Source organism: Stomoxys calcitrans, chromosome 5 (assembly GCF_963082655.1).
Source record: "Stomoxys calcitrans chromosome 5, idStoCalc2.1, whole genome shotgun sequence".
Taxonomy (NCBI): domain Eukaryota; kingdom Metazoa; phylum Arthropoda; class Insecta; order Diptera; family Muscidae; genus Stomoxys; species Stomoxys calcitrans.
This window is the reverse complement of record NC_081556.1, coordinates 61,960,105-61,979,715: the sequence shown is the minus strand read 5'-3', so window position 1 is coordinate 61,979,715 and position 19,611 is coordinate 61,960,105. Positions and strand designations below refer to the sequence as shown.

General features: G+C 40.4%; 1 protein-coding gene across 2 annotated transcripts in view; it reads right to left on the bottom strand.

Moving 5' to 3' along the window:
• LOC106091153 (sodium-dependent neutral amino acid transporter B(0)AT3) overlaps positions 1–19,611 on the bottom strand; it is a 146,182-nt gene that overhangs the window by 30,541 nt on the left and 96,030 nt on the right. For both annotated transcript variants that reach the window (XR_009398402.1, XM_013257587.2), the window contains exons 5-8: positions 1,157–1,301; positions 732–1,093; positions 514–676; positions 237–440 (exon numbers count right to left, since the gene is read on the bottom strand). Coding sequence is in view for 1 of the 2 variants with exons in the window: in XM_013257587.2 (XP_013113041.1) it covers positions 237–440; positions 514–676; positions 732–1,093; positions 1,157–1,301 (874 nt within the window). In the remaining variant the exon portion in view is untranslated. The remainder of the gene's footprint in view (positions 1–236; positions 441–513; positions 677–731; positions 1,094–1,156; positions 1,302–19,611) is intronic.

Sequence of the window (19,611 nt, the reverse complement as noted above, 5' to 3'; positions counted from 1 at the left end):
TGTTATGTAGCGATAATGATTGTGTAATTTTTTCGTGACGAAGTATGCATTTTTGTTAGCACAACATGAAAATATCAGAACACCTGAATGTGAACGTTTGCATGTTTATATATGAACGTTCATTTAATAGGAGGTTTTGAGCTCCGATCACTTGTAATAGATATATACGAATGTGTAGGTGCTTAAAACATTAAAGTAAATTTATTGGATGTCAGGAAGGAGAGAGGGGTACTTACATCGTCGTCATTGTCGATCATTTCCTTGGTAGATGCCGTCGTTTCGTTTCTGCGAATCGACCCTTGGTGTATGTCCAAGTCAACTTTAAGGCATTGGAAGCTACGCATCAGGAACACGATTGGCATTGGCAAGACTCCAGCTAATATCATAGTTAGAGCAATGCCCATAACCCATGGAGGATAATCCTTTTGTTGAACTGAACCCTTCCATTGCAACGAGAGAGAAACACAACATTTATACAAAATTTCTGTTGAATTTCAAGCCAAACAAACTTACAGTGTCGGCATTCCATGCATTATACGTAGGATTTTTAATGATCATGAATATGATGGACGATGCCAAAATACCCACCATGATCACAGGCCCAATATATCGCCAAGTCAATTGCCAATACCATCCGGGACGGTACCCAGTCATTTGATAGATATCTTCAGTGAATCTGCAGAGCCACACATGATGAGTTAAGTAATTGAAATGCAATAAATACAACTTACCTTTCATGACCGTAAATGTACACCACAGCGATCATTTCCATTAAAGCAACCACAACAAGACCAATTGTACCGGCGAAGGAGTCAAACATCTTAAGCCAATACTCGCCTGCACCTGTACAGAAGATGAAACCGACAATGAAGCAGAAGAGACAAACCACTCCAGTAACATGTTGTTTCTTAACCCGCTTAATAATATCGATGTCAAACAACGTGCACAGCATGCCTTCAAGTATGCCAATCTGGGAGCCCAGTCCCAGTGACAACAGCATAGTGAAGAAAAGAACAGCCCAGAATGGTGCACCAGGCAACTCCACAATAGCCTGCGTAAAGACGATGAACGCCAAACCTGTGCCCTCGGCCGCCTGTTCAGATTGAAAAATACCACATCACAATCTTTCCTTCTCCAACCTAACCTCAACACTCACATTATCCAGCTCCTTGGACAAGCTGCAGACACTCAAACCAAGCTTAGTGTCAGTCATATTGGCGCCTTCCATTGCTGCTTCGTACTGCTCCATAGTCACATTTGGAGAAATTATCATTGAATGTTTATAAAGAATATCTTTGTTTCTGAAATTATCGAAAAGCTATTAAGACTTGTTGATTTTTTAGTTTCGAACGATCTTAGTGATGCATTTGGTGGACGATGTTAACGGCAAAGATTTTTGATTTTGTGCAACTTTGAGTCGTCTGGCAAAGAAAAATGTCGAGTTATATTGTAGGACATTTTATTAAGGCAATGTTAGATTTTGTAGCTATTTATGTTAGACTCACTAAAACATTTCAATCCATTGTACTGCCACAGGAAAATATGAAGAAACTAGCCTACTGTTGTACTTGCCAGATTACTTCGAAAAGCAGGAAAAGATGAAGAAACTAGCCTACTGTTGTACTTGCCAGATTACTTCGAAAAGCATAAAAAATTGCGAACCTTCTCATATGCTAACTCAGACAAGTCTTCAATGAATTCTTAATCCCAAAGTAGATCTCTTTTCCGGCGTTTTCAAAGTTTCTGCGGATATCGTAACTTCTAGCATTTAGTCTATTAGCATGTTTTCCATTTATACAGTGGCTTGTCATGAGACTTCCGTTTTAGCCAACAACAGCAAAATGGAGTGTTAGGATAATCGATTTTACATAAGTCATATGTGTCCTGTTATGACACCAAAAGCTAATCTGACCTTCTTACTTCCTTCCAGTAATTGCCCCGTCCTTTCACGATCCGGATCACCTCATAGGATTTTCACCGTCCTACCGGCTGTATCGCTGTTCCACAGTGTTACATGTTTGTCGCCCACGCCCTTAAATCGGACTGTGTCGACCCGAAAGGCTTCGAGTTAACCAAGTTTATCGTCTGCCCTTTCATTCCCCCTTGTTCCGTTATGACTCGTCTCCCAAACGATGTGGATTGTGCCAACCTCAGAGAAGGCGTTAATCTCCTTCTTACACTCCAAATCTATTCGTGACCTTACTGCCGTTGTGGCAATTTTACTGTCCGTAAAGATGTTCACACTCGACGTCCTCGCGTTAGTACCACACCACCTCACGCACTCCGTGATCGCCATAAGTAAGTATTAGTCTAATCACGCTTCTGTAGAGTCAGTTCAACGGGTTCAAATCCCTCCTCAGTCAGCATCCGTAATAGATTATTGATGATGGTCTCCCAAAGGAGTGGCGTGCCCTGTGCCACTTGTTGCGTGCCCTGTGCCACTTTTTCCCTTATATTTATGTCATGGGACCCGGAATTTATCCACCTGTTCCTTAGCATGGAGTTTATCCAGTCTCTAAGGATCCAGTCCACCCGCTACTGGCTTACGGATATGATCAATGTGTCGGTCCGCACATTGTTAAATGCTGGATGTCCTACTCTTTACCATGTTTTCCACAATGCGTTCCATGGTTTTGAGTAGAAAGGACTTAAGGCTTACAGGCCTGTCGGCATTTTGTGTCGCATAACTTGCCTTGTCGGTTTTGGAAATAAACCCTTGCCTCCTGCCAGGCTTTCGGAGTATATGCAAGATCTAGGCACGCTGTGAAAATAATGGCTAGATGAGGCGCCAGATAGTCTGCCTCCTTTTGTAGAAACGCTGGAAATATTCCATTAGGGCTTTGACCATACATTCCGTTATGACCTTCGATCAACATCATTATTCTAAGATTCCGGTGTCCCCATGAGTCCCATCGTATCATGTGGAAAATGGCTTTTCATCAAAAGCCTCAAAATGTCCTCCGTTGTCTCTGCTCTCACTCCCATGTCGTCTACTAACGTTTCAGTATGGACATGGGTTTTTGAGAGAAATGTTTTCATCTTGGCGGCGTCATTAGCGCATCGACCTGGTCGCAGAAAATCTTGCAGGAGGCACGTTTTACCGCTCTGGTAATCTTATTGTATTTCTTGAGCCATGTGTAATACACATCCCAATATACTTCCGCTTTTTTACGACGTGCTCTGTTAAAAAGTCTGCGGACCTCTTTCCCAATATTCCCAACTATATTCGTAACATTCCACAAGTGCAGTCGTAATCCTGTTGACATTGTCATCAATGTCTTCTATGCTTCGACAATCTACATTATATGGCCCAAGTCTTCTTCTGAGAAGTATTCCGAATTTTGCTCTGTTAGTTTTTAACTTATTGCGGAAGCTTATCGGATTCGATGCTGGCCGTAATATTCTATAACTAATGTAGCGATGGTCTGATAGGGAATGCTCCTTGGACACCCTCCAATCCTGAACTTCATCGATTAGATTTTCCGAACATATTGTCACATCTAAAACCTCCTCCCTTATCCTATTAACAAATATAGCGGTGTTACCAATATTATGTGTTATTAGGTCATTAGTATTCAAGAATTCTGCTAGGGCTTGGCCCCGCTTATTAATGTTGGTACTACCCCACGAAATGTGGTGAGAGTTCGCATCGCACCCTATTAGTACCTCATTGACTGTCTTTTTTGCTTTCCTTACCAACCGTTGCTGCTCCGACGTGGATGGAGGTGTCTGAGAGTCGAAAGGCAGGTAAAATGATGCCAGGTATGCTCCCCGTCTCATCACTTTTGCATCCGACGTTGACAACTCTGGCGAAAATACATAATTTAAATTTTTATGACGCAGGTCTTCGGCCGAGTACCAGTGTTATCATAGAATAATTGGTAGTTGATAAAGTTCAATCCAGAAACTTTGTTCCGGGTCGTTCATGGCTCCTGAATTAAGGCAATATTTATCTTGCCCTTGCTGATTTTTCCCATCAGAGCATGAGTAACCGTCTCGCTCCGGAGGAGGTTTATCTGGATAACCTCAATCATTGGTCCTTCATTAGATGGAGTTCTTGCGAGTGGGTGACGGTCTCATCTCCCTGTTCTTTGGGCTTCATTGAGTCTCATCTCCCTGTTCTTTGGGCTTCATTGAGTTTCCCGTCACTGCATTGCCTAATGTTTTAATATTAGGATCTTTGAATATCATAGTCTTCCGAATCGTGATAAAGTCGGTAATGGTTTCATCATCGGGTTCCTGTTCGTTAGGCTGTATTGAGTCTACCATCCCTGCAGTGACTGATGTTCCAATATTAGGATCTTTACCTACACTAGTCTTCTCAATCTTGAGTAAATGGACTTCTTGGGAGTAAGTTATGGCCACATCGTCGGCTCCCTGGGCGTTAGGCGACATTGAGTTCTCCGTCACTGCACTGCCTGATGTTTCCGCATTAGGATCTTTAACCATCCTAGTCTTCCTAATATCGAGAAAGTCATTGATGGTTCCGGCGTCGGGTCTTGTTCGTAATGGATAGGAAGTAATGCTAATGCACATCACCAGATATGGGGAAGTTCGGATGCCAACGAAAGGGGTGAACTGCTTATCGAATATATTATAAGTTGCAATCTGTCGATTTGTAATGAAGGGGATAAGCCGACCTTTATTACCAGGAAAAGGCAGGAGGTACTACAAATTACCTTTGTATCGGAAGATCTAAGCGGAAGTATATGCGACTGGGAAATGATGGATGACAACAGCTTCTCTTATCAACGTTATATTAGTTTCAGCATTGGAGAAAATACTGTAGAAGTGGTCCCTCGGCTAAACAGAAGAAAGGCGGTTTGGGATAAATTTCGGCACAAATTCTGCACGTCTATCCCTTCTAGACTAGAAAAGGAAGTGGAAACTACCGATGATATAGACATAGTGGTCAAGCGGATCACGAAGGCCTTGAATGACTCGCTTGTGCCTGCATGTCCTAGAGCCAAGCCAAGGGGCAAACAGCGACTGCGATGGTAGACCCCAGATCTGACTGGTCTAAGGAAGGACTGCAGAAAACTCTTAAACAGAGCAAACGCCTTAAGAGCACCACACCATTGGGACCTCTATAAGCCTGAGCTAAGAAAAGGCTCAAAACAAATACTGGGTAAATTTCTGTGGAGAATTCATGTGGACCACTAGGTAAAGGAAGATCCTAACATCGAGACATATTGCCTAATACATTCAGAAGTCAGATAGTTTATGGACATTCTCTAGTAAGGAAACACCAGAACTATTTGTTGATACATATTTCCCCATAAAATAAGAAGACTTAATTAATATAGGTAAAACAGTTTTTTTCGTTTTACGTTTTTGAAAACCGGAACAGGCCAGATACTTTAGGACAGAAGTAGTTTCTTTCAGCAGGAGATGCAAGTTACCTAAAGTAGCACCTGTCTCCTTGGAAAGTGGGAATATTCCATTTACTGAAAGCCCAAAATACCTGGGTATTTTGCAAGACAAGAAATTAATTTTAAATCCAACATTTTGGAAAAGGCAAGAAAGGTAACTCTTGCCCTATACACCTACAAGAGACCTATTGGGAAAAGTTGCGGGATTTAAACCACGTGTCATGAACTGCTATATGGTGTTGTGGTCTGGAGGATGGCCCTTCAAAAGTCCACCGATTGTTTAGTACTCAGCCGGATCCAAAGGATGTCTTGTCTGTGCATAACAGCCGCTCTGAGGACGACACCATCTGATGCACTGAATTTAATGCTACATCTAAATCCTCTGGTCATCGTGGCTAAACAAATTGCCGCGACTACTGCTGTGAGGCTAGGGGAGCTTTCTCTTTGGTCATGCGGGGCCTACGGACACTGTGTTATATTTGATACAATGTCATGGATTACACATGCCTGAGCCGCTTTTTGATAAAAAGCATTGTATAACTATTCCTGATAGAACCCATTGGAACTACTAAGACAAAATTATAAGATAATACCAGGAAGCCATTAAATCCCTGGAGAATGTATTTGTGAATTCAAAGACCGCCCTCGACTGTCGCAGATCTCTCAACGAGATGGGTGAATAGTTCAAAATTCACCTGTTCTGGATGCCGGACCACAGAGATATCCTAGGGAATTGTAGAGCGGACGAGCTTGTGAGACTCAGAATCTGTGGGTATGCCCCTAGCGACATGAAAGCTTAGTGTTCAGGATCAGCCCCGAAGGACAACGGATGATAGATGGTCACAAAGAGGCGGTTGTGGACATTCCAAAATTATGTGGCCTAGTATCGGCTTGGAGAGGTCTACCGCTTTACTATCACTGGGTAGAACGGACGTCTCAGTAATTGTGTTCGATATGACAGCTCACTGTCTGATCGGATAATATCATGACAGACTGAAGGTTGTTAGTAACGACTTTTGCCGAAGCTGTGAGGACGTCGAGGATGAAGAGGCTAATGAACATCTGCTGCGTGTGTGTCTCACACTGACAATCAGAAGGAGTCCCACTTTAGATTCTCATTTCTTTGATAACTTATCGGATTTCGCGGATGTGAAGATTCGCAAGTTGTTGAGCTTAAACGTACTTTTTTACGATAATATAAGAAACCGTTTTGGAAAAGAGTATGCAAATGCAAATTTTCCCACGAACATTTCATTAAGGAAGAAAAGCAAACTTCCCAAATATCCATTAGTGCTGTCCGATTCAAGTTTAAGCTCATTGATAAGATCCTTTTTATAGCCGAGTCCGAACGGCGTGCCGCAGTGCGACATTTCTTTGGGGAGAAGTTTGGTATAGCTCTTCACAAATGTCGCCAGCATTAGGAGGGGATAACCACCTCTGAAAATAGCGCCATAGGCGGACATGCTAACCCCTTCGCTTCGGTGGCCTCCAAAAACGAGTATCGAAAAGGAGTACAATGAACATTAATTATTTTTAATTAAATAAAACTAGCCCACCAAGACACGTTTCGCTGTGCCATCTTTTACTATGTATAGTAAAAGATGGCACAGCAAAAAAATTTCATTATATTTGTAATCCAAATATATATTATATTATCAGGCTACATATTCACTTTAGGCTTTTTAGTGAATCTCAGGGGCTCGACGTTATATTTCAATGACAGTTCACTCTTAACTTCTTTTCATTTGATACTTGGCTACATGTTCTCTTTGAAGTTTTTTTTTTGGGGCGTACTTATACTTGGCCAAAGTGTTTATGTCGTCACTTCTGATGGCTTTAATTTAAGACTAAATTACGAATATTTTAATATATATATCAGAGGTGAACGGAACGGACTCTCATGATCTTGTTTCGTCTTTCAATTCCAGTTCGTAATCCACTTCTAAAATTCTCTTATTTGAGACTCAGATTGACATAAACAGGTTGCATGTCCCATTGAGAAGGTTTGGCGGCCCATGATATGCTTGGCCCAAAATTTGGATATCAAATTCGTACTCTCCACACAAATGTCTCGAATCTGAATCCCTTCAACACATTTCATTGTGGCACCATATTGTTGTGATCGCGGCTTTCACAGCAATACTCATAACAACCCCCAAAAGGATGATGTACTCTTTGGAGTTGTGAGGGGATAGGCGACCTCCCAAACATTACAAAGAAACCGGTCAATTTAGTTTATGTTTTGAATTCCTGAATCATATTTTTAATGCTAAGTTTAATGAATTTAATTGGTATCTTGCGTAGAAGTTGCGTCTAAACAAACGTAACACACATTTGATTAGCTGTAAATAGTTGTATTAAAATCATGTAGTGTAGAGTTTGTAGAATAATTTCTTCGCCTTTTCTATCATTTCGAGCACGAAATATTATTTATTGCAGAATAATAAGTAGAACAGTAAAGATCGTCACGACCTGAACGAACATTTTTGTTATAATTGTAATGTACCTCGTACTCCCTGTGTGTATGCGTACTCCCTGAGGGTATGCGTAGCTCCCACGTTATTTAATCTTGAGAATAACCTATTTCATTGGGAAGTGGTAAACTGTCGTTTTATATACAGGGTGCGCCAGAGTAACACACTTATTTGAAAGGTCAGTAAAAACAAAAGTTCTTCAGTTATTATTTTATTTCTTCTTTTGTTTAAGAATACCATATCCCAATTTTTCTTATGGAGCCTTGAAAATGATATCGGGTAAATTACGTCCTCATTGCGCATACACTGATTAAGTCTATTTTAAGTCGATCCCTCCCCACACAACTCACCGCTCGGTGTTTTTTTTTTTTAATAAGTAAGTTTCTCGGCGTACCTTGTACTATTGGGTCGGTAAGAACACTAAATCGAAAATTCTTGCTTTTTACAGGTATGAACCCATGACATAATGCAAAATACTACATCCACTCTCTTACTTCTTTAACCAATTTCATTCATTGACTGCATAGCACAACCACAAAATTAATTACTTCGACTGCGCAGAATCGTTCATTTTCACTACTATGTTTAAATACAAATAAATGACACCCAACCGACTCCCCTTTATATTTCCCATACGACCTGTACTGTAATTATAAGATTTTTTGCCTTGTTGTGCAGGCTTGCAATATATATACAAACAACATTAAAAGTGGAAATGCCAAACCCGCCAAAGCCGTGCCTTAAGCAATTGACTACCTATATACCAAATAGGTCCACGCACATCACACCCTCACCCAATAGAAAAAAAAACCTTTTTTAAGTTTGGCAGAAAATGTGTGTGTGGTGACTCCTGGACAGCACAGTGAAAATTTACTGCCAAAACATTTCCTAACATAGTTAGGTTAGATTAGGTTTAAGTGGCAGTCTGCCATCAGACTCACTTAGACGTTTTCGTTCATTGTGATACCACAGGACCAGAAGAAGGAAGATGCCTTCTAGATCCTACCATCCAGATAGCTTTAAAAAACCCAATAACTTGCGTATGTTTACATCCGCTAAATCAGACAGGTCATCCAAGAAATTAGAACTTAAATTGGAACTCTAACTGCTCCTTCTACCACACAGAAGGTGTTCTATGGTCTCTTCTTCCTCGATGTCCCTACAACTTCTGCAAAAGTCGTTGCTGGCAGCCCTCAGTCTGTCAGCATGTTTTCCGATTAGACAGTGACCTGTCATGACGAACACTATGACTGAGACGTCTGTTCTATCCAATGTAAGCAATCAGTAGACCTCTTCAAGTCTAGATGAGGCCACATAATTTTGGAATGCTCACAGCCCCCTCTTTGTGACCATATATCATTCGTTTTCAGGACCATTCGTTGCCTGGTCCTGAAAACTTATCTAACATGTCGCTAGGGACTAACCCACAGATTCCAGTATTTCTGGAGTGTGTAAGGTAGTTCCTAGTCTCGCAAGCTCGTCCGCTTTACAATTTCCTGGAATATCTCTCAGGCCCTTCACCCAGAATAGGTGAATTTTGAACGGTTCAGCCATCTGGTTGAGAGATCTGCGACAATCGAGGGCGAGTTTTGCGTTCAGAAATACGTTCTCCAGGGATTTAATGGCTGCTTGGCTGTCTGAGAAGATATTTATGCCAGTCGTCGTAATGACATTATACCTTAGCCATTCCACCACTTCCATAATTGCAAGGATCTCTGCTTGATACACACTGCAGTGGTCGGGTAACCTTTTCGATATGACCAGTTCTAGGTCTTTAGAATACACCCCATCGCCCACCTGGTCGTTTAGATTGGAACCATCCGTATAGATATCTATGTAACTTCTGTTACCAGGGATATCGTAGTTCCAATCGGTTCTATTAGGAATAGTGGCACAGTAATTTTTATCAAAAAGCGGCTCAGGTAGGGTGTAATCCACACTTCCTGGAACATCGGGCATTGTATCAAGGATAACACAGTGTCCGTAGCCGCCACATGACCAATGAGAAGGTCCCTTAATCTTACGGCAGTGGTCGCTGCAATTTGGGTAGTCACAATGTCCAGTGGCATAATATATAGCATTCAATTCAGGGCATCAGATCGTGTCGTCCGCAGTACGGCTGTGATGCAAAAACAATCCATCCTTTGGATCCGGTTAAGTATTGAGCAAGTATTGGTAGCGCCGTCCACCAGACCACAACACCATATAGCATAATAGGTCTAACAACTGCAGTATATACCCAATGCATGACACGCGGTCTTCACCACCAACTTTTGCCAATGGCTCTCTTGCAGGTGTAAAGGGCAAAATGTTGGATTTGAAGTTCAATTTTCTGTCCAGCAAAACACTCAGGTATTTTGCGCTTTCTGTAAATGGAACATTCTCTCCACACCAAGGAGTCAGCTTCTACTATAGGCGACTTGTATCTCCTGCTGAAAGGAACTACTTCTGTCCTGCACGGATTTATACCCAGACCACTTTTGGTAGCCCAATTTGCAGTTGCAGGTAGAGCTTCCTGAAGTTTATCTCTTAGAGTGCTGGAAAACTTTTCCCTAACCGCAACACAGTTAGTATAGCTTTTTATAATTCACTTTAATCACCAATACATGCAATTGAACATTTTGTTTTTAAGTAGGCTATGTAGGCCTATTTTGTAATGTGTTCCAGCTAAAGAAATGTTTATGTAATTATGTTAGGTTTGACTTTTTCTTTTGCTTATTCTAACCAAGTCTTGAATATATGACATCACGTTTGAAATTTAGTCAGTCATCTTTAAAACCTTGTCAAATAAACATTAGAATAGTTCTTTTTATAAAAAAAAAAAAAATATTGTGGTGTGTTTTAATTTTGAGAATTTCTCTACTATTCACCACAAATTTGGTGACCTCCGACAACTATTTGGAATACGTTTGTCATATTTTTGGAACTAAACGCGCCGAAATTAAACATTAATGAATATGTCGACGCCAAGAGCCAACTCTTCCACCAATGGAAGTTTCTGGCGTAGCGATTAAGGCCCCACTATATTGGCATGCGGTTTCTTTGCTCTGGTTTAAGTAAAAGAAGTCACAATTTTTAATGGGAGGCGTAACGCAAGACTCCACGAAATTTCATACGATTGTCGCATCAATTGAGAGAAGCATACTTGAAAAGTTTCATGACATCGTAATCAATCCCCCAGCTGTTAATGTGTATAGCAAATTAAAGGCCAAATTGGTATGCTGTTTTTCCGATTCCGCAGAAAAACAATTGAACTGACAACAATTGATTTTGGAGACAAGAAGCCGTACGAGTTATTGAGCGGAATACGAAATTAGACTCAAGGTAATTGTAATAGCATTTGACAGGTATCCTAGATCGCGATTTCGTTTGGTACCACAATAATCTCATCAGCAGGATCTGACTATGAAAACTCTTAAGAGTATTTCCGTTTTGTAGCGCAGCTAGAAAGAAAGTCACTCCACCTCATATATTTCTACCAAATGAAGACATTGCACTATTACACCAAAACACACTTGCCCAACTGCTGCTCTAAACAATCGTCAATTGCCATAAGAGTAAGTTCTCAATGTAAGCTTATTGCAGCCTACATCGTTTGCAGCGTTCATTTGCAAGTTTTGCGCTAAATTTATTTCAGCGTAACTTTAAAGAAAAGGTATTTTGTTTTTCTATTTGTAATAGAAACAGAGAACCCTGCGGTTAGCGAAAAACGCATTTTCTTTACATTTAAAAAAAAAAAACTTTTGGTGATGCCAATTGCATTCAAATATTCAAACGTTTGGTGGTAATATGTACCACAAACACGCTTTTATAAAACCCAAATGTCACAAAAGAAAAAAATGTTCTTGAAGTTACCAAACATTAGATACGCCATTTGCAAAAACTTTGATGCAAAAATTTCATCGTTTTCAAAATTTTACTTGTCAAAACTTTCAACCCAAATAATTGTGAAAATATTTTAAATATATATTCCATTTTTTTTTGAGATGGAGGCCAAAGTACCGCTTAGGTTAGCATGTCCACCTATGACGCTGAACGCCTGGGTTCGAATCGTGGCGAGACCATCAGAAAAAATTTTCAGCGGTGTCTTTCCCCTCCTAATGTTGGCAACATTTGTGAGGTACTATGTCTTGAAAAACTTCTCTCCAAAGAGGTGTAGCACTGCGGCACCCCATTCGGACTCGGCTATAAAAAGGAGGCCCCTCATCATTGAGCTTAAACTTGAATCGGACTGCACTCATTGATAGGTAAAAAGTTTGCCCTGTTCCTTAGTGGAATGTTCATGTGCAAAATTTGCAATTTTACAATGAAATTGTTTTCAATTTAATTATTTTTTTTAATAGGGGAGGCAGAAATGGTATGATATTTAAATATTAAACATCGAGATGATAGGAAGATAAATCCATCGACGAGTATACGTGTAAACTAACATTACGACTACTTCACGACTCAAAATTTCTTGACGATGAAGGACGTATTCTCCCATTGTCGTACTAATTCAAATAAGTTTTATAGATAGCCAGCAGGCTACTCTCGAAATTTACATATGTTAAAGTTGATGAACACATTTAGTAACATATGTAAGAGATTGTATATAATTCAAACCCAACACAAGGTGATCCATGAAATACGTTCGGTTTTCTTAAATGGATCACAGTGCCATTGGACCTTAATGTTATATTTTTAATTTCTCAATCTAAACAAGAAAACTATGCAATTTTTAATCAAGGGGACACGCTTTTTGCCGAACAATAAATTTACTTCATATACGGAACCCCAAGGACTGGCCAGGCCCCAATAAGAGACATATTAAATATTGTTCAGATTACCAGTAAGATGAATTTATTACACATGGAAATGAAATATTTCTAAAGTGAATAGTTTTTAAAAAAAGAACCGTTACATTCATGTACAGCTACTAAATAAGGTTATGACCCCATAAAACCCCAATTTTTTTATCCGATTTCGCTGAAATTTTGTAAAGTGAGTTTAAATGTAATAGTCAAATTTCGTGCAATTCAGTTAAAAATTGTAGTAACTACACCCTTAATAATGATAGCTAACATCTAAATCTAAACCGATTTTACCAAAGTTTATAACGTTCGGCTGTAGGTCAAAAAGATGATATATGCAAATTTTCGTAAAGTTGGATAACAAATTCGGAATGTACCTTGATTACAATATATGGACGGGCGGATTCGCGCCCAGACAGGTATGGCTAAATCAAACTAGTAAGTAATTATGAGTCGATTGGAGGATCTATTTCCAAAAAAAAATTCTCCCTTATGTTATAGGATGGTCTTATCTACATATATCAGATCGGGGCCTCGAGCTTAAGGTTTCAATCAAAACAATCTGATTTAATCACACAGGAAGAAATGCAATTTCGGATCTGGATATGCTCAATGTACAGGGGATGACTTTTTTGTTTCTTTTCTTCTTAAAAATTATTTCCTGTTGCACGAATGAATGAACGTTTACTTATTAATAACGTTTATTTCATTTAAATATGAAAAATGTCACGCACAAACCACTTGAAAATTATATTTTTGTGAAAAATTTATTTATTTTTTTCTTTTAATCATACAAATCCAAAACGGCAAATGTGTCAAATCTAATAACTTTCACGAAAGGCCACATATCTTATAAACAAAATTAGATATTGATTGTGAAAATCGGTTTACATACCTCGTTTTTATTAACAATTAAGTGAACGCACCCCACTTATAATCATCTTTGGAAAACCCCTTTGATTCTCAGATTTAAAGAAATTAGTGAGAAATAAAAGGTTATGTCATTTTTGTAATTGAATTACCCTTTGGTTTATTTTTGTATTATAGCCACAATTAACCCTCTCAAGCCCGAATTAAAATACGCGTAGCTAAAATTTTTTTGAGTAGACATTAACCTTAATATCAATGGAAAAATATTGCAATGTCCTAGGGCTTTTTTATTTACTCATTTACCTCTCTTAATTAAGTTATTGAACTTGGTTTTAGGATAAATTTATTATATACATGGTTTTTAATAATTTAATAAAACAACGTTTTTTGCAAAACGACTTTGTCAACATCGCTTTTGGTATAATAGCAACTAACTGAACACGTGCACAGCTCACTACCAACTTAACAGCTGTAAGCTATATTTTTACGAAAGAATTAAAGAACAAGTAAAAGCGTGCTAAGTTCGGCCGGGCCGAATCTTATATACCCTCCACCATGAATCGCATTTGTCGAGTTCTTTTCCCGGCATCTCTTCTTAGGCAAAAAAAGGATATAAGAAAAGATTTGCTCTGCTATTAGAGCGATATTAAGATATGGTCCGGTTTGGACCACAATTAAACTATATTTATGTTGGAGACCTGTATAAAATGTCAGCCAATTCGAATAAGAATTGCGCTCTTTGTGGGCTCAAGAAGTAAAATAAAGAGATCGATTTATATGGGAGCTGTATCGGGCTATAGACCGATTCAGACCATAATAAGCACGTATGTTAATGGTCATGAGAGAATACGTCGTACAAAATTTCAGGCAAATCGGATAATAATTCCGACCTCTAGAGGCTCAAGAAGTCAAGATCCCAGATCGGTTTATATGGCAGCTAAATCAGGTTATGAACCGACTTGTACTTTATTTGACATAGTTGTTGAAAGTAACAATAAAAAAATGTCTTGCGAAATTTCAGCCAAATCGGATAGGAATTGCGCCCTCTAGAAGCTCAAGAAGTCAAGTCCCCAGATCTGTTTATATGACAGCTATATCAGGTTATGAACCGATTTGAAACATGTTTGGCACAGTTGTTGGATATCATAACAAAATACTACGTGCCAAAATTCATTCAAATTTGATAAGAATTGCGCCCTCTAGAGGCTCAAGAAGTCAAGACCCAAGATCGGTTTATATGACAGCTATATAAGGTTATGGACCGATTTGAACCATACTTGGCACAGTTGTTGGATATAATAACGAAACACGTCGTGCAAAATTTCATTCCAATCGGATAAGAATTGCACACTCTAGAGGCTCAAGAAGTCAAGACCCAAGATCGGTTTATATGGCAGCTATATCAAAACATGGACCGATATGGCCCATTTACAATACCAACTGACCTACACTAATAAGAAGTATTTGTGCAAAATTTCAAGCGGCTAGCTTTACTCCTTCGGAAGTTAGCGTGCTTTCGACAGACAGACGGACGGACATGGCTACATCGACATAAAATTTCACGACAATCAAGAACATATATACTTTATGGGGTCTCAGACGAATATTTCGAGTAGTTCCAATCAGAATGACGAAATTAGTATACCCCCCACCTTATGGTGGAGGGTATAAAAATATGTAAAATAGCGGTATCTAGACGCTAACAAACACAATGTTGCATATGCGCAACATCGGTCATGAGAGAAAAAGGAATGTGCATTTTTATTGATGTGTGTTTTTCTGTTGGTTGGGGACGTTTTTGTTACAAAAACCACATTTATGGGGGGTTATTAATTTGGAAGTTAAAATAAAATGCGCCCATTCATAAATACCTGTTATTGAACTATTGAAAATACGTAGTATAAATAGTTGCTCATTGATCGATATGTGCCATTCAACAAGTTCAGACAAACCTGAATAATGGCAAGGCATTTTCCATTCAAGTTATTAAATGAAATACAACATTTCAATCAAGAAGAGCTCTTTTAACAAGGAGCAGAACACGGAAATCTGGACTAGGAACCTAGCCCAGTTTCGAGCACCATCAAAAAGATGAAACGTTATAATTGTTGGTGGACCATTATGTGGTTGGAGTTGCATGCCCGAGCGCTGCAGAAAAAACCAAAACTTCGATTTATTAAGGGAATTGTTTGAAATAACCAAGGGAAAAGGCGAATGGATGTGCAAAGAAGATGAGAACTTCTACAAACTACAAGATGAGAGCAAAGGCCGCGTTGACTATTCCAGCGGCAAACCTGCTGGTGCCAATACCATCCACCCATGTAAGCGAAAGAGGGTAATGGGCGGGAATGTTTCTACACTTATCAAATCAGCGATACTTGATTGTTCTGAAAGTAGCACAGACTCAATAGACAAATGTTAAGACAGTCCTTGGGAGGATTTCAATGCAACATGAACGAGAAAAAGAAAGCAAACCCAACAGATATTGCAAAAGGCTTGTTACAAGCTCAAAGCTGTCATCCCACGGAGCAGCAACGGTCTGCCCGAAGCTTTACGCTGAGAGCATTGAAATCCCAATCCCATGTTAGTCAGGAATTCAAAAGGCTATATACAATGAAGCTGCTCGGCTGAAGGAGCACTTGGAAAGCAAATCAAACATCGAGTACTTCTTTATGCAGGAATTGATGAGCAACTATAATGAATTGAAAGCAGCCTTCAGAAATGGTAAAACTCAAATTAAGGAAACAGATGGCTGGAGTGGCGACATGAAGTTTCTCTTCCACCTCACTTGTGTTTTCCGTCACTTCACTGAAAGGAGTGAATTCGTTTTGTAAAGTTTAACCAGATCCCAAACATTTGCAATCCTTGTTTGAACCGTTGAGTGGAGCGGACGTTTTCTTATTTCGCTCCGCAAGAATTTTTTTGTACTCAAGGATAGCTACGATAGTGGTATTCAATAGGCGGTTGATGATCGAGTCTGTTTCCAGTGGAGCGGCAGATCTAGAGTCCGGGAGTAGGGTTAGCATTAGCAGCAAAGATCCAACAGATGCGGTGATGGTATCAGGCCGTGGCATGTTTACTGTTACTGAAACCTCGACTGGTGGAGCGGCTGCTCCAGGCTCTACTAGCGACTAGACAGACGACTGGTCAGCAGGGGCTTTTGACGAAGACACCTTGTTCGAGTCTTAAGGACAAGGCCGAATCAATTATTTTTTCACATTTGCCTAGGCCATCGGCCTTTCCCGGCAAACCAACACGCTCTTTAAACGGTACCCATCGCTCTCAGGTTTATTGAGAGGCTTGGTACAAATGATCCTAAGACTCTCACTAATAGATAGAGAGACTCCCAAAATTGGGCTCGGGAATTCGCTGCAAAGGCTACCCCAAAGACTACATGTCTAGATTCGGAAATTGCACCGTAGTCAGCTAAAAGGCTGCGGTCACCTAGAGGGCATCCCATGTCTAATAGAACTTGGGCGAACAACAGTAAGATTTGTCCAAGAACCTTTGCTAATGTCGCTAGGGACAGTTTGGTGAAAGCAGTTGTCGACAACGGAGAAGAACAGGGCTACATACATAGGAATAATTGGAATAGGATAGTCAATGGACCGTCATCAGTATACTCCGACGTCCTTGCGGAATTTCCAGTTTGTGACGATGCAGGCTGGTATCTGGACCGATACAGACTAATTGCAATCAGGGATCAACGCTCAATTGAAATGTATCGTTGTGTGCTAAAAAAGATTGATGAAATCTGGCCAGGTGCAGCACTAGATTTAGTCAAGAAGGAAGATATTCCTTCTCGACCAATGGCGCATGCTTGGATACCAAAAATTCCCTCAGATCCTAAATTGATACTTGGAAGACTTAGGGAATGTAATCCCAATCTTTCAACCACCGACAGGACTTTGGTAGATTGGATGAGGATGATGGTGACCGGAGACATGTAGAGGCGGTGGGGTTGGGGAATCAGGAGATGATAATGCACATCACCAGATATGGGGGAGTTCGGATGTCAACAAAACGACTCGCTTGTGTCAGCATGTCTTAGTGCCAAGCCAAGGGGAAAACAGCGACCACCATGGTGGACCCCAGAGATGGCAGAAAACTTTTCAACAGAGCGAAAGCCATAAGGCTGAGCCAAAAAAATATAAGGGCGAGCTGAGGAAGGTTCAGAATAAGTCCTGGGTATAATTCTGCAGCTTCGAGGTGGATACATCTGAGGCCTCTAGGCTAAGAAAGATTCTGTCTTCGAGACCTATTACGGTACATATTCAGAAGACAGGGAATGTATGGGCAATGTCCAGCGAGGAAACACAGGAACTACTCATTGATGCACATTTCCCGAGAAATTCTCCAACGGACAACGTAGCGCCAGAAGAGATTGTCACTGGTATGCATTCGTCGGAGGTTATTAGATAAATTGTATCAACTCATACTTGTCGCGAGGCCGGTGACTTAAACGAGTCGAGTTATTCTCCTAGTGATGTATTACAAGCTGTGTCTGATAGACTGGTTTCTTGGCTTAGGGAGATATAATCTGCTTGTATTAGCATGTTATATTAACCAGTGGGATGGAGGGAGACAAAAGTCATATTTATTCCGAAAGCAGACAAACCCTACCACACGAAGGCGAAAGATTTTCGTTGATTTAAACATATCTTAGGGCAAAGATCCCTGGAGATCGCCTGTCGCATTAACAATATATTATTGTCTCTGGAAGAAAAATGTGTAAAAGTAGTCTCGTATGCTGATGACGTGGCAATTGCGGTTAGGGGAAAGTTTCCCAACTCTCTAAGAGATATACTTCGGGAAGCTCTACGTGCATCAGCGATGTGGGCTACCGAAAGGTTGTCTAGATACAAATTCGTGCAAGACAGAATTAGTTTTTTTCTGCAGGAGATACAAGTTGCCTACAGTGGAACCTGTCTCCGTGGCAGGAGAGAATGTTCCATTTACAGAAAGCGCAAAATACCTGAGTGTTTTGCTGGACAGGAAATTTAACTTCAAATCCAACATTTTGGAAAGGGCAATTAAGACTACTATTGCCCTATACACCTGCAAGAGAGCCATTAGCAAAAATTGGGGGTTTATACCGCGTGTCATGGGTATATACTGTGGTCTGGGGAATGGCGCTTCCAAAGTCCACCTAATGCTCAATATTTAACCGGATCCAAAGGATGGCTTTTTTGTGCATCACAGCCGCACTAAATGAAGAAGACGACACCCTGTGATGCACTGAATTTAATGCTTCATCTTATGCCTCTGGACATTGTGGCTACCCAAATTGCAGCGATCACTGCCATGAGGTTAAGGGAGCTTTCTCATTGGACATGTGGCGGCTACGGACACTGTGTTATCCTTGATACAATATCCTAAGTTCCAGGCGGTGTGAATTACACCCTACCTGAGCCGCTTTTTGATAAAAGTACTGTACCACTATTCCTGATAGAACCGATTGGAACTACGATATCCCTGGTAACAGAATTTACATAGACTTCTATACGGATGGTTCCAAACTAAACGACCAGGTGGGCTTTGGGGTGTACTCTAAAGATCTAGAACTGGTCATATCGAAAAGGTTAGCCGACCACTGCAGTGTGTATCAAGCGGAGATCCTAACAGTTAAGGAAGTGGTGGAATGGCTAAGGTATAATGTCATTACGACGATTAGCATAAATATCTTCTCAGACAGCTAGGCAGCCATTAAATCCCGGGAGAACGTATTTCTGAACACAAAACCCGCCCTTGACTAACGCAGATCTCTCAACCAGATGGCTGAACCGTTCAAAATTCACCTGTTCTGGGTGCCGGGACACAGAGATATCCCAGGGAACTGTAAAGCGGACGAGCTTGCGAGACTAGGAACTACCCTACACATTCCAGAGATTCTGGAATCTGTTTTTCAGGACCAGGCCCGAAGAACAACGAATGATATATGGTCACAAAGAGGGGGCTGTGAGCACTCCAAAACAATGTGGCCCAATCAAGACTTGAAGAGTTCTACCGCTTTGCTGTCACTGGCTAGAACAGACGTCTCAGTCATAGTGTCCGTCATGACAGGTCACTGTCTAATGGGAAAACATGCTGACAGGTAGAAGG